Here is a 12,354-nt window from a genome sequence, read left to right as displayed (position 1 = left end):
TCTGATTGGAGAAGTAGCTTTCTGACTCATTAATTCAACAGATTATGTTTGGATTTGAGCAATAAAAACAATTAAAACTCAACAATAAATCTGTGCCTAGTTTTTTAAGTTTTTTCTCCCTAAAATTAGCACAGTATTGAGCACTCTGCAAAGATAACAGGATAGCAGGATAATTAAATCTGTTTCATATCATTCTCAGTTACCTACTTTGGATTTTCAAATAGAAGCATTTGGCTTTCCTTTGATAATATTTGTTTACTTTGGAATTCTTATTTTTCAATTTCGACATTGAATAGAACGTTTGCATTTTGCAAAAGCAAACATCACCGTTTGCATTTTTTCTAATTCTTTTAAGTAGAACATATCTACTTCTTTAATGGATCCATCTTATGTTTTCATCATCATTATTTTGCTTTTCTGGACTGACAATTTTATAATCTCAAAAGGATGGACTTCCATCCTAATTTAAAACCAGATACCTGATTTTCCCAGCATGGCATTGTCATTTAATCTTTTTCTCTATTCAGTTTCAATGCTAAAGTCATTCGAGAAAACAAAAACAATCTTACTTGTTTAATAAAAATAATGAACCTTCAAATAGTGTTTTTTGCAAAGCAATCAGGAGTTAAATGCAGTAATTCTATATATATGTATATATACACATCTTTGTTAGCTATAGATAAGTCCCCACTCTTGTACTTTTATCTTCAGAAATACACCTCTGTGGTTTTAATACAACATACCTTTGGACAGTTCCATGTCTGCCAGTCTTCCCTGAAATCACATGTAGACAAGACTGAAACATTTTGGATTCGTTTTAGCCACTGCAAACATATTCGATCATCAGTAACCCATGTGAGCCAACTGAAATAATAATCACTGCAAACAAATCGAAACAGAAAGTCACAACTATAAATCAATATCACATTCAAATAATTTCTTAATTTGTGTTTTCTAAAGGACATATTTTATTATTCTGAAACACTTAGGCTACAGGTAAGGAAGGCAAAATATTCTTTTAAACATTAAAAAAATTTGAATATACCTGCTGACTTTTAGAGAATATACAAGAGTTCACTGATCTAATAGAATTATTTTATAATTGAGTTTTCTCCCCAGTTGGGATTTTAATATCTTAGGAAAAAAATTAAGACACAAAGCCAAAGTTACTGGCCAACCTAGAGGACAAAAAGCATTAAATTGCCTATTTTTCCATAGCTGAACTCATGTTTTCACTTTTTAACTAATTAAAAGAGAGTTGAGTGGGTAAAAGACCATCTTTCTTTCCAGGCAGGTTTGTGTTGGAAGCTGAGTTTTAGCTGCAGGTCAGGGGTTGAAATTTGGGTTAGTATAATAATCAGAGATAGTGTATGCAAAGTAACTCAAACAGCGCTTGGCACAAAGTGGATATCAGTGAAAGGAAGCAATGATTACTTGGCTCTGAGGGTGAACGTGTAGAGAACAACAATGTAAATGAACCACAAAATGTTGGACCTTGTTGTAAAAGGAATCACAGAGCTACAAGGGATCTCTGGTTCAGAGTCTGGCTTTATCTCCTACTAGTTATACCACCTTGACTAACATGTCTGTGCCTCTGTTTCTATATAATATGGGAATAATAACATTACCAGTATGAAAGGTTGCTGTGAAGATTTACTAAGAATGCTTAAAGTGCTTACAAACTATACATACAACAGAGTGAGTGCTCAAAAAATGTTAGATATTATTACTGTATTATTAGTGTATTACAGATGCTCAAATGATGCTTTCTTTCATTCTGCTTGCCTCTTGAAGAGAATGATACATAAAAAATCAGATATATTTAGTCCAGTTTTCATCAACTAGATTAGGTGGGGAATAATGGATAATTGAAAAATAAAAAAGAATTTTTTATTATCCGAGAGCACGTTCACCTTGGCAAAGTCCGGCAGAGGCCTCTGATGAGGTGTTTTTTCCTATTAATCAATCATCTGGCCCTGGCTGACCTTCCTTCCTGAGGCAGGAGAAGAGGAGTCAAGCCTTGTTCTGAGAGGATGTGGGAAGGAGTAAGGAGGCCAGCCAGGCAGGGCTTATGGACCCTTCCCCTTTTTCCATATCAACCAGAATGACCAGGATTAATCAGACAAGATCTCAATGGGTACCATGCTGGTACCTTTCACAGAAATGAAAATGCTTCTGTCCAGGTCTGCCTGTAGTTCATCCACAAACAGATAATGCTACAACCAGATCAATTCAAATAGACTGCATCCTAGTGAAAAACACAATATTTGGAGGGATTTGGCTTATCTTCTCCTGTTTGCCATGCACATATAATAAGCATGATCCGCAAATGCTGGGAAAAAGTAGGCCAAACTTGAAGGAAGCCAGGTTGAGAGCATGCATGAATTTTACTATCTCCTTGTTTGTCCCTAGCTTACACTCACACATTCAAGGGAAGCAGCATTTAGACTGAGTACTCTGGTCATTTTTGTATGTGTAAAAAGGGTTAGTATGTTCACATCAATTTAAAAAACTTATTTGTGAATTTTAATTTTGCTATGTATTTAGCTTGGAATGCTAATTTATTTATTTATTTTTGTTGTAGCATAGTCATTGCAAACTCACTAGAAAAGAAATATAAACCCTGATGAAGAAATTTCAGTGCTAAAATTCAGTTTGAAAGGTGGGGAGCATCAGAGATGAATATACCTTGAGGCTATCATTGCTGGTACTGGCACTTCTCTGGGACCTACATGCTCAGGGTAAGTGGCGTCAATGATAAAGATCCGAACAAAGGGATTCTTAGCTCCAGCCTGTGAAGAAAGCGGAGATAGATAAACTCACAAAATTCTCATTATCACCAACATTTTAGAGACACTTTTGGAATTTAGGCATATTTTTATAAGCTAATAATTGTTAGATATATTACTGTTGAAAACATTCTAATTATAATGTTTACAAATTTCATTGCAGTGTAATTACAAATATTGTGCAACCAGAGTGAAAATACATACTCTTAGTGATTAGCGGGAGCTTTAATTCATAGGGAAAACTATTAGGGATTTAAAAATGCAGTTCCATAATCGATACTCTCTTCTCTGACTTTTAATACAGATAGTTTGCACTATTATTATTGTTATTAGGATAATTGTAATAATATTTCTCCATGTGCCAAGGGGAGTGCAGAGGGAGCTTGATGTGGGGAAGGGAATATAAAGAATAAATAATGAAAGATACATTTTGCTTTTACCTTGTAATTTGATCTAGGACAATTACCAAACAGTCTACTAGCTGCTTAAATTATTACTGCTTTCAATGCCCCCAAATTAGGGAAATTCCACCTCAAAATAAAATGTCATGTGATTTACACTGTTCTTGCTTTGTGCTCTTTGCCTTAGTATATGCCCTAGGTTTACACGACAGTGTAGTTCATGCTCATATATCTTCTTAGAGTTCTCTTATTTTAGCACAGAAAAAGAGAATCTTAAAATTGTCAAATAATTTAAATCCACAAAAATTAGGCATATAGGCTATATATATAGTTGCCTCACTTCTTAGTCCAGTGTCAGATGTTCAGCAGCTTCAGCTTCAAAGAAACAGGAGAATTTGGGTCCTGACTTCTCTGTCAGTGTGAATTACTCCTCACTTCTGGGTTTCTTCATCTCTTCCTGCTCCATACAGCCTTCTAAATATCCAAGTTCTTTTCCATCTTTTGGGTTCCAAGGATCACACCTCTCACTTCCAAATACCTCCAGCTTTCGGACTTAATACACAACCTTTGAAGGATCTTCTACCTAAACAGACAACCTCCCCCATACTCATTTCCTTTTTCATATGATTTTTAAAATAAATTTTAGACTATTTGGAATTTCTATTTCTCTCACTATGGCCACTTTGACTTGCTTCAGAATCCACTTGTGTCTATGTGTCCTTCCCATCTTTGTCACATATAGGGACCTCTATAACAGGGTTCCCTTTGGCAAGGAAAAACAATAGTGACTTAAGAACAAAGAATTACATTCTGAAATCACTTCTACTCCTTGTGCCAGAGGAGAATTTGTGATTTGATCTTTCAGATTTCTTTTCTAAATTAACTCAGAATATGACATTTCTCCACCGTGACATGGCCATTCTGGTGGAATCTATTTTCATGAAACCTCTTATTTTCAGGAGGCCTCTCTTGAGACATGGGACTGCATGTGAAGTACATAAGCTAAGAATTTTAGAATGTTTATGTAAGAAACATTGGTTCACAGCATGTCTAATTCCCTCAAAGAAGAACCTAGGCTCATAAACTTAAACTACCATAAATGTCCAAAAAAGACCATAACTCCTACTTGCTTTGACCTGACAGGAACATCACATTCAAAGTCTTAATTTCCCATTCTAGTTTGCATTTAAATCAGAATTCAAAAGGAATTGCAAAACAGAACTTTACCCTGAATTTGGAGCATGAAGTAAGAAAAAAATTAAAATTAAGTTAAGCTTGTTTTTCCTCCATGATCTAGACCATATGTTTTTCAAAGACTGCAATGGATTTTGCAAAGACTACTTCATCCAGCACAACCAGATGTCCAAAGCAACAGATGTCCACATAAATAATAGAGCACAGTACAATGTTTGCCTTACAATGCACAAGGATAAGCAGCTCTCCAAACTTGTTGATTCCACCTCTATTCACGGTATTGGTTGCTCATTTTGACAGCAGGGAAATGGAAGTATCTGCTAAAAGTATCCCACATACCTTTGGGTATGGAATATTTATTGTTCTAGGATATTGTTCATCACCATAATAGGAATAGGCAATAACTGGTATCTCTGTGTCATTAAATTCTGCATATGCCAAAAATTTTCCATTAGGAGACCACCAGAGAGCATATTTTGTAGCAAGCATTTCCTCTGAAAAATAAATACTAGCATATTATTATTAGTTACTAAGATGGCTTACTCAAAATAATTGTAAATACTTCAAAATACATTGTATATAGCCATTTATTAACTGAAATAATTTCTTTAATGTGGATGTGGTATATACCATGCTTTGGTTACCAACAGATGAATTAATCTGGGTATAGATGAGTAGTTTAACCTTATACCCCATATCAAACATCAATTAATCTACTGGGGAATTGACATTAATCAGGAATGTATTTTTTAAAATAAAATCTCAACAATAATTAATTTTCCCGTTGGGGGGAGCTTCTTTACAGTCATCTACAGTAGCCAAGACAAGGAAAACCATGCTTATACTACAAAGCAACATAAATTTGATAGTTAACTTTCTGTTCTGGGAATTAAAAAAAAAAATGGTTAATTTAGTTATATACATATATTTTTTAAAAGGCAAGGACTAGAAGAACTTTTAAAGTCCAGTTGAGTCCTGGATCCTACATGAGCTAAGAAAGAGGACAAAATTAATGACAGCATTAAGAACTAAGAGTATCTTCCTGCACAATAATATAGACAGCTGTTTAGTTTTGGATAAAAGGTTTATTTTGCAAGAAAAAATAAACCTGAGAAAATATACTCACACAGCATCTAAGGACCGTATACTTCTTAGAATATAAATTATTGCTACTGCTTTGTAATGCTCATGAAAATAAATTCCACCAGTCTGATAACAAGATTTTGTTCTTTCAGAGTATGCACGTCCTGTTCATAACCTGATAACAGCTTTCAGAAATGCCACCCTCATCACAGTAACATACCACTCATCTAAATGTTACTAAATGCGTGTGATTATTTTCAATTAAAAGCCTAACAGCAGCAGAAGAAAAAGAATACAACGTACCTTCATAAACCCAGTCTGGGATTCCATTAAATATTTTATTTTCTTTTCCATTATATGTTATTTGAAAAGGTGGGTCTTCTGGTCTTTGTTTCAGATAGATATTGTTTTGATAGACATATGCCTGGAAGTGGTGGTAAGTTAGTTAATAAGGAGAAATTTCATAAGAAACACAATAAAGTTTGCATATTTATGTTAATTATTCAGCTAATACTTTTAAAAAGAGTGATAATCCAGATATGAAAAGACTCACAACTAAGATACCATTTTAACAGGTCAAAAAATACCAAACAACTCACATTAACATTATGATTTTTAACATATAAAAGTTATGATTTTAAAGTCTATATATTAAATAAAGTTTGCTATTATATTAGTTGCTTTTATTACCTAAGTAAATAATTGTGTATATTAACAGAAAGTCAAATAAATCTCTGAATATTAATAGCTAGCCAGATCTAATCTTTATTTAGAGTCCTTAAATAAGAGCTTGGACAAAATTTCATGTTGTCTGAAGCTAGTCTGGGAAACTTGTGAAAACCATATTTTTCCTGAGCTTTCTGGCACAACGCATTCTGGCTGAGTATGAGGATAAAGTTTTTGACTGCGATATTTAAAGAAGTCTATCCATGAGCTTGAGATTTTGCGGAATTCTCAGATGGGTTTCAATTTATCTAAACTCTTCCCATTTTTAACCACTTAAAATAGTCATAAATGTATTTTTTTTCAGGCAGGGAAATTTAACAAAGGCCAAAATCAAATGGCTCCTCTTTTATTTAAATGATTAAACACTTCTATAATTTAAACACTTACTAATTTACTCCCAACAGGCGACCAGCATAAATACTGAATTGGACGAGGAAGCTCATTTCTTCTTATAAACTCCCTAGAAGAAAAGAAAGAAAGAAAATAAACAAATAAATGAACTTTGCAGTTCAGGGCAAATAATAGGTATAAAAATTAAAAAAATTAAAAAAAATAAAAATAATGCATCATCATCTGTGCTTCTGCAAATCTAATAGAAAGAATGTGATATAACATGAGACAGAAGACATGGGATGGTAGTTGCAGGTCTTCACTAGTTCACAGGTCATTTAATGTCTCTGGATCTCAGTTTTCTGACCTTTTATTGTGAGGTGAATGGATTAAATGTTTATAGACTAAGTGGAAATACCTCTAGAAATTATCTAATTGAATGTCCCTAGTCTTGTGCAAATAAACTTGAGATTAGAGAAATGATAGGACTTTTAAAAAATAATATTGCTAGTTCTTGGCAGACCCCTCATTAAACTCAAGTCTCTTAACCCTCAGAACTGTAAAATTTGTACACACCAGGCTGAAATGGTCGCTAAAGATACTTCCAGCTCTGAAATTCTATAATTGTGCTAAAGTTTAATATGTACTCTTCCACATTTTCATTCACAACCCCCATCCCTGTGAATGCATATGCATTTCAAATTTTTGAAAATAAGATGCCATTTGACAATCTCCCCCGGGATCTGACTTGAAATCAGAAAAGGAAAGGAACATCTGATCTCAAGCTAAACTGAAAAACAGATCATATACTGGGCAGTATGCCTTAAGCTTGAAAGTCCTCCACCCATGGGGAAATTTCAAATATGCATGCTTGTGTGCTAAGTCGCTTTAGTCATGTCTGATTCTTTGTGACCCTATGGACTGTAGCCTGCCAGCCTCCATCTGTCCATGGGATTCTCCAGGCAAGAATACTGGAGTGGGTTTCCATGCTGTCCTTCAGGGGATGTTCTCAACCCAAGGATCAAACCCGAATCTCTTATGTCTCCGGCATTGGCAGGCGGGTTCTTTCCCACTAGCGCCACCTGGGAAGCCCAATTTCAAATATACTATTGGCCAAAAATCTCACTTTGATGCTTCATGTCACCCTGCAAATACTCAATTGACTGACTTGCACCGTGGAGATTTTGTAGTTCTTCAGTAAGAATGTGTTCAGACTTTTATAAGTGTTAAAGAGTCATAGCATGTCTTATTTAAATTTTGACTATTATCTTCTTGAAGATGAAATGAATAGTTTCATCAAGAATGCTTGTGTGGAGATGCAAAACAAGACCTGCCTCCAAGGCATAATGTGAGGCACCTGAAGGAAAACTCCTTGTTTGCCCCCTCCAAAAACATCTCTCCAACCTGACATAGGCTTGCTATTTCTATTTCTCCCATCATTTTAAAGTTTGGACACTTGTGAACACTTATAACACATGTAACCTTGATTTAACTTATTACATCACAAAGTATGATGCAGCCTAGCAAACATAAAGTTATGTTGCGGCCTAGCAAACAATGAGGGAACATGGCACTCGACAGATCAACTTTGATTGTAGAAAAAGTGATGGCCACAGAGGAAGAATGTTGGTGTTGCAGTGGGAAACCTGATCGTAGAAGGCATTTTATGAGCACCAGGCCACTAGAATGTTCAGAACAGATCAACATAGGAGGGCAGAGGAAAAAGAATGTCCCAGAAGAGAAGACATTCACCCCAATTTACTGCTGTGTCTCAAATCAGTGTCCATATTACCTTGACATTGTAACATTGCTTTAGGTTTCCATATCCCATGGAATCATCTATGCAATCATGCAGACAAGCTGAAAATCTCAGCCCACAGTCTCTTCATGGCTGGCAAGCCATCACAGCTGCCATTATCTGTTTTACCGTATGATAGAAAATGGAGCAGGGTTCTTTACAAAGGCTTTCATCTCCTCAGTTACCCTTCCCTTGCTGGAAACCAGAACTATCCTCATCTTCTCTAAGGTAGATTTTTTTAAATAAAATTTTCAGAGGCACATAGAAGCCTTGGAATGAGTGATATTCAGTCTTGCCTTGAATTGCAACAAATTTGTCATTCTTCACTCCTTAAATTATGGTGTATTTACCTGACCAAAAAACAATCTGGCAAATTAGATAGTTGTGCAGGAAAACAAACAAAAAATTGGTTTGATTAAATTCACTGCACAAAAGCTAAATATTTAAAATGCTTCTAGTTCATGAAGTTTATAGAAACCATGATTAAAAAACTAGTATTGTCATCTTCTTTTGGAATGTTATTTAATTTGGTGAACCTCCACAGAGATAGGACTTGGAGAATTTAAAAATGATTAAAAGAAAAACAAGGAAATGATTAAAGCCTTGAGAAATTCTACTGAAAGGGTAAGGTTTCCACTTCAGTAGTCTAAAGATTTTGAGAATAGGGTTGCCACCTCAGACTCATTTGTGTCTCCCCATCATATGTCTGTCTGTGCTTGAGCTCACTTGCATCTGATCCTTTACAACCCTTTGAACTGTAGCTCACCAGACTCCTCTGTCCATAGGATTTTCCAGGCAAGAATACTGGAGTGGGTTACCATTCCCTTACCCAGGGGATCTTCCCCACCCAGGGACTGACTCCTCTGTCTCCCGCATTGTAGGCAGATTCTTTACCTACTGAATCATTGGGGAAGCCCACATAAGAGCTGCTCAATAAACATTTCTTGACTTTGGTAACAATGTGGATACAGGGGAAAAGACTCAGAGTGTATTGGATGGATTTAGAGTCTACATTATACAGCAGATCCTATTTCTTAACTTGACAGTTTAAGAAGATCAGAGTTATTCTTTTCTGAAAGAAGTAGAAAGAATTTAAAAGAAGTAGAAATATAGTTGTCTTTAAATTTTTGTGCTTTTACTGGACAAAAGGGGAAATAGACTGTAAGATTTTTAATACCTTTTCAAGCCACATAATTATCTTCCTTTTTATATAACAGCAAATAGGATATCACATTAAGATGAGTAACTAAACCAATTCATTGTCCATATTTAGAGTGATTTTTCTTAAGTGCAAATCTGATCATGTCATTTCCCATTTAAAACCATTCAGTGATTCCCTATTGTCATCAGGATGAGAACTAAACTCTTCTTAATAGTTTCCTTATTATTATTTGGCGCGTGATTTCTGGCCTCAATTCCTTCCCAACCTTACACCACCTCCTATTAGTAAGCATGCCCTCCTCCAATTTCAACTCAACTGACCTACTTTGAATTTCCTGAACACTCTGTGCTCTCCCTTCCTTTTTAGGTCTTTCATGTTGTTGCTTCTGTCAGAAATTCTCTCCCTCAGCCCTCTGCCTACCTACTCATTCTTTTAATTTTTTTTAAGCTGTAAATATTTCAAAAAATTAAACACAGAGATACAGAAAATAATATAATAGATGATAACTTAGTCATCTAAATTAAAAATATTAACATTTTACATTTAAAAACAATTAGCATAATATTAATTAAATTTAGATTAAATGCTACATTTCCCTCCCTTCTGCTTCCTTCCATTAAAGGAGCCCCTCTCCCCAACACTGTGCATCATTCCCATGCATTTTTGGTACTTTTACAGATATGTTTACTTTCATAAATTAAAAATTTATAATTAGGTGTTCAAAAGTAGGAAAAACAAAGCTATGTTTTGTATAAAAACTATGTTTTGTATAAAAATGTAAGATATCAGTTGAATAAAAACAGATGAATATTCCAAGGAGGTATTTCTTTGAATTTCTTAAGTTGCATGGGTATATGTTTATTATAAAAACGTAAGAAACTAAGATTAGAAATAAGATAACACAGTCGATCTCAAATTAGAGTCTGGAGGCTCTATATGAGATTGAAGTTGTGTTGATAAAAAGACACGACATTTTACCCGTTTGTAAGGTCGTAGATGTGATATGTTGCTGTGTAAGAGTATCTCCAAAGCTGTCAGGAAGAAAAGAGGCAAAGACAAATTATGATTCACAAGAGGCTCAGGTCAATAAGGTAGAATCATAGATCACTCAGTTCAACGTTCAGAATTATAAAAGAACTGTTTTCACAAAGCACTAGGAAAGTGATGTTTCAATTCCAAATGAGTGTCATTTAACGAGTTTTACTGTGGACTTCTGTGCTGTTCATCCAAATTCCAGAACTAATCTCAGCAGTGATTCAACCCTTACTCCATAAAAAGTATATCCAAAGACATTTCTTAATATAAAAAGCTTTTCTCTAACACACTCTATTCTAAAAATTGTTCCCTTTCTACTTAACCTTGATTGAAGTAAAATCACTACAATTTCCAAGTCCTGTAAGGATTACCCTGTACCTGAGTAATTATTATAATATCCTATAAAACTGGATAAAGCTAATTTTATCCATCATGTAGTTTTCTTGTAAAATGCTTGTTTTTTTTGAGCATAGTTTTTTTGTTTTAAATAATAGATATTGAAAAAATAAATAAGAGATATACAGCTTGTAATTCCTCCAGAAAAAAAAAAAAAACTGCTCTTTTTTTCATTGTTTATCTGTACTGTTCAGTTCAGTTCAGTTGCTCAGTCATGTCTGACTCTTTGTGACCCCATGGACTGCTGTGGGGGCCAGGCCTCCCTGGCCACCACCAACTCGCGGAGTTTACTCAAACTCATGTCCATTGAATCAGTGATGCCATCCAACCATCTCATCCTCTGTCATCCCCTTCTCCTCCTGCCTTCAATCTTTCCCAGCATCAGGGTCCTTTCAAATGAGTCAGTTCTTCACATCAGGTGGCCAAAGTATTGGAGTTTCAGCTTCAGCATCAGTCCTTTCTATGAATATTCAGGGCTGATCTCCTTTAAGAATGATTGGTTGGATCTCCTTGTAGTCCAAGGAACTCTCAAGGGTCTTCTCCAACATCACAGTAAAAGCATCAATTTTTCGGCACTCAGCTTTCTTTATGGTTCAACTCTCACATCCTTACATGACTACTGGAAAAACCATAGCTTTGACTAGATGGACCTCTGTTGGCAAAATAATGTCTCTGCTTTTTAATATGCTATCTAGGTTGGTCATAACTTTTCTTCCAAGGAGCAAATTAATTTCATGGCTGCATTCACCATCTGCAGTGATTCTGGAGTCCATAAATATAAAGTCTGTCGCTGTTTCCATTGTTTCCCCACCTGTTTGCCATGAAGTGATGGGACCAGATGCCATGAGTTTAGTTTTCTGAATGTTGAGTTTTAAGCCAACTTTTTCACTCTCCTCTTTCACTTTCATCAAGAGGCTCTTTAGTTCTTCGCTTTCTGCCATAAGGGTGGTATCATCTGCATATCTGAGGTTATTGATATTTCTTCCAGCAATCTTGATTCCAGCTTGTGCTTCATCTAGCCCAGCATTTCTCATGATGTATTCTGCATATAAGTTAAATAAGCAGGGTGACAATATACAGCCTTGATGTATTCCTTTCCCTATTTGAAACCAGTGTGTTGTTCCATGTCCAGTTTTAACTGTTGCTTCCTGACATGCATCTGTACTGTAGTTAAGTGAAGAAATCAAGTATTATTTTGGATTTTATTTCTTAAAGGGCTTTCAAACTTTTGGCAAAGAAACTCCAGCATGTCGAAACATATCCTTCTGAAGATTGCAGGTGACCAAGACCGGTCCATGGAAAATAACCAGCTGTCTGAACAATGGGGAGGGGCAAGCTTGACTTTTCATTCTCTGCATTGAGGGAGTTTTGCATCTCAACTAAATATGAAAAATGGCAGTTAAAACAAAAGGTTCTTGATCTCAAAGTAATTATTAGAAG

General features: G+C 35.3%; 1 protein-coding gene across 1 annotated transcript in view; it reads right to left on the bottom strand.

Moving 5' to 3' along the window:
* FAP (fibroblast activation protein alpha) overlaps positions 1-12,354 on the bottom strand; it is a 73,847-nt gene that overhangs the window by 42,335 nt on the left and 19,158 nt on the right. Inside the window, exons 6-11 of the mRNA XM_061135031.1 lie at positions 10,462-10,514; positions 6,581-6,653; positions 5,771-5,891; positions 4,724-4,878; positions 2,689-2,792; positions 744-879 (exon numbers count right to left, since the gene is read on the bottom strand). Of these exons, the coding sequence (XP_060991014.1) occupies positions 744-879; positions 2,689-2,792; positions 4,724-4,878; positions 5,771-5,891; positions 6,581-6,653; positions 10,462-10,514 (642 nt within the window). The remainder of the gene's footprint in view (positions 1-743; positions 880-2,688; positions 2,793-4,723; positions 4,879-5,770; positions 5,892-6,580; positions 6,654-10,461; positions 10,515-12,354) is intronic.

Source organism: Dama dama, chromosome 33 (assembly GCF_033118175.1).
Source record: "Dama dama isolate Ldn47 chromosome 33, ASM3311817v1, whole genome shotgun sequence".
NCBI classification, from domain to species: Eukaryota; Metazoa; Chordata; class Mammalia; order Artiodactyla; family Cervidae; genus Dama; species Dama dama.
The sequence above is the reverse complement of the archived record's forward strand: the minus strand, read 5'-3'. Positions and strand labels throughout refer to the sequence as shown.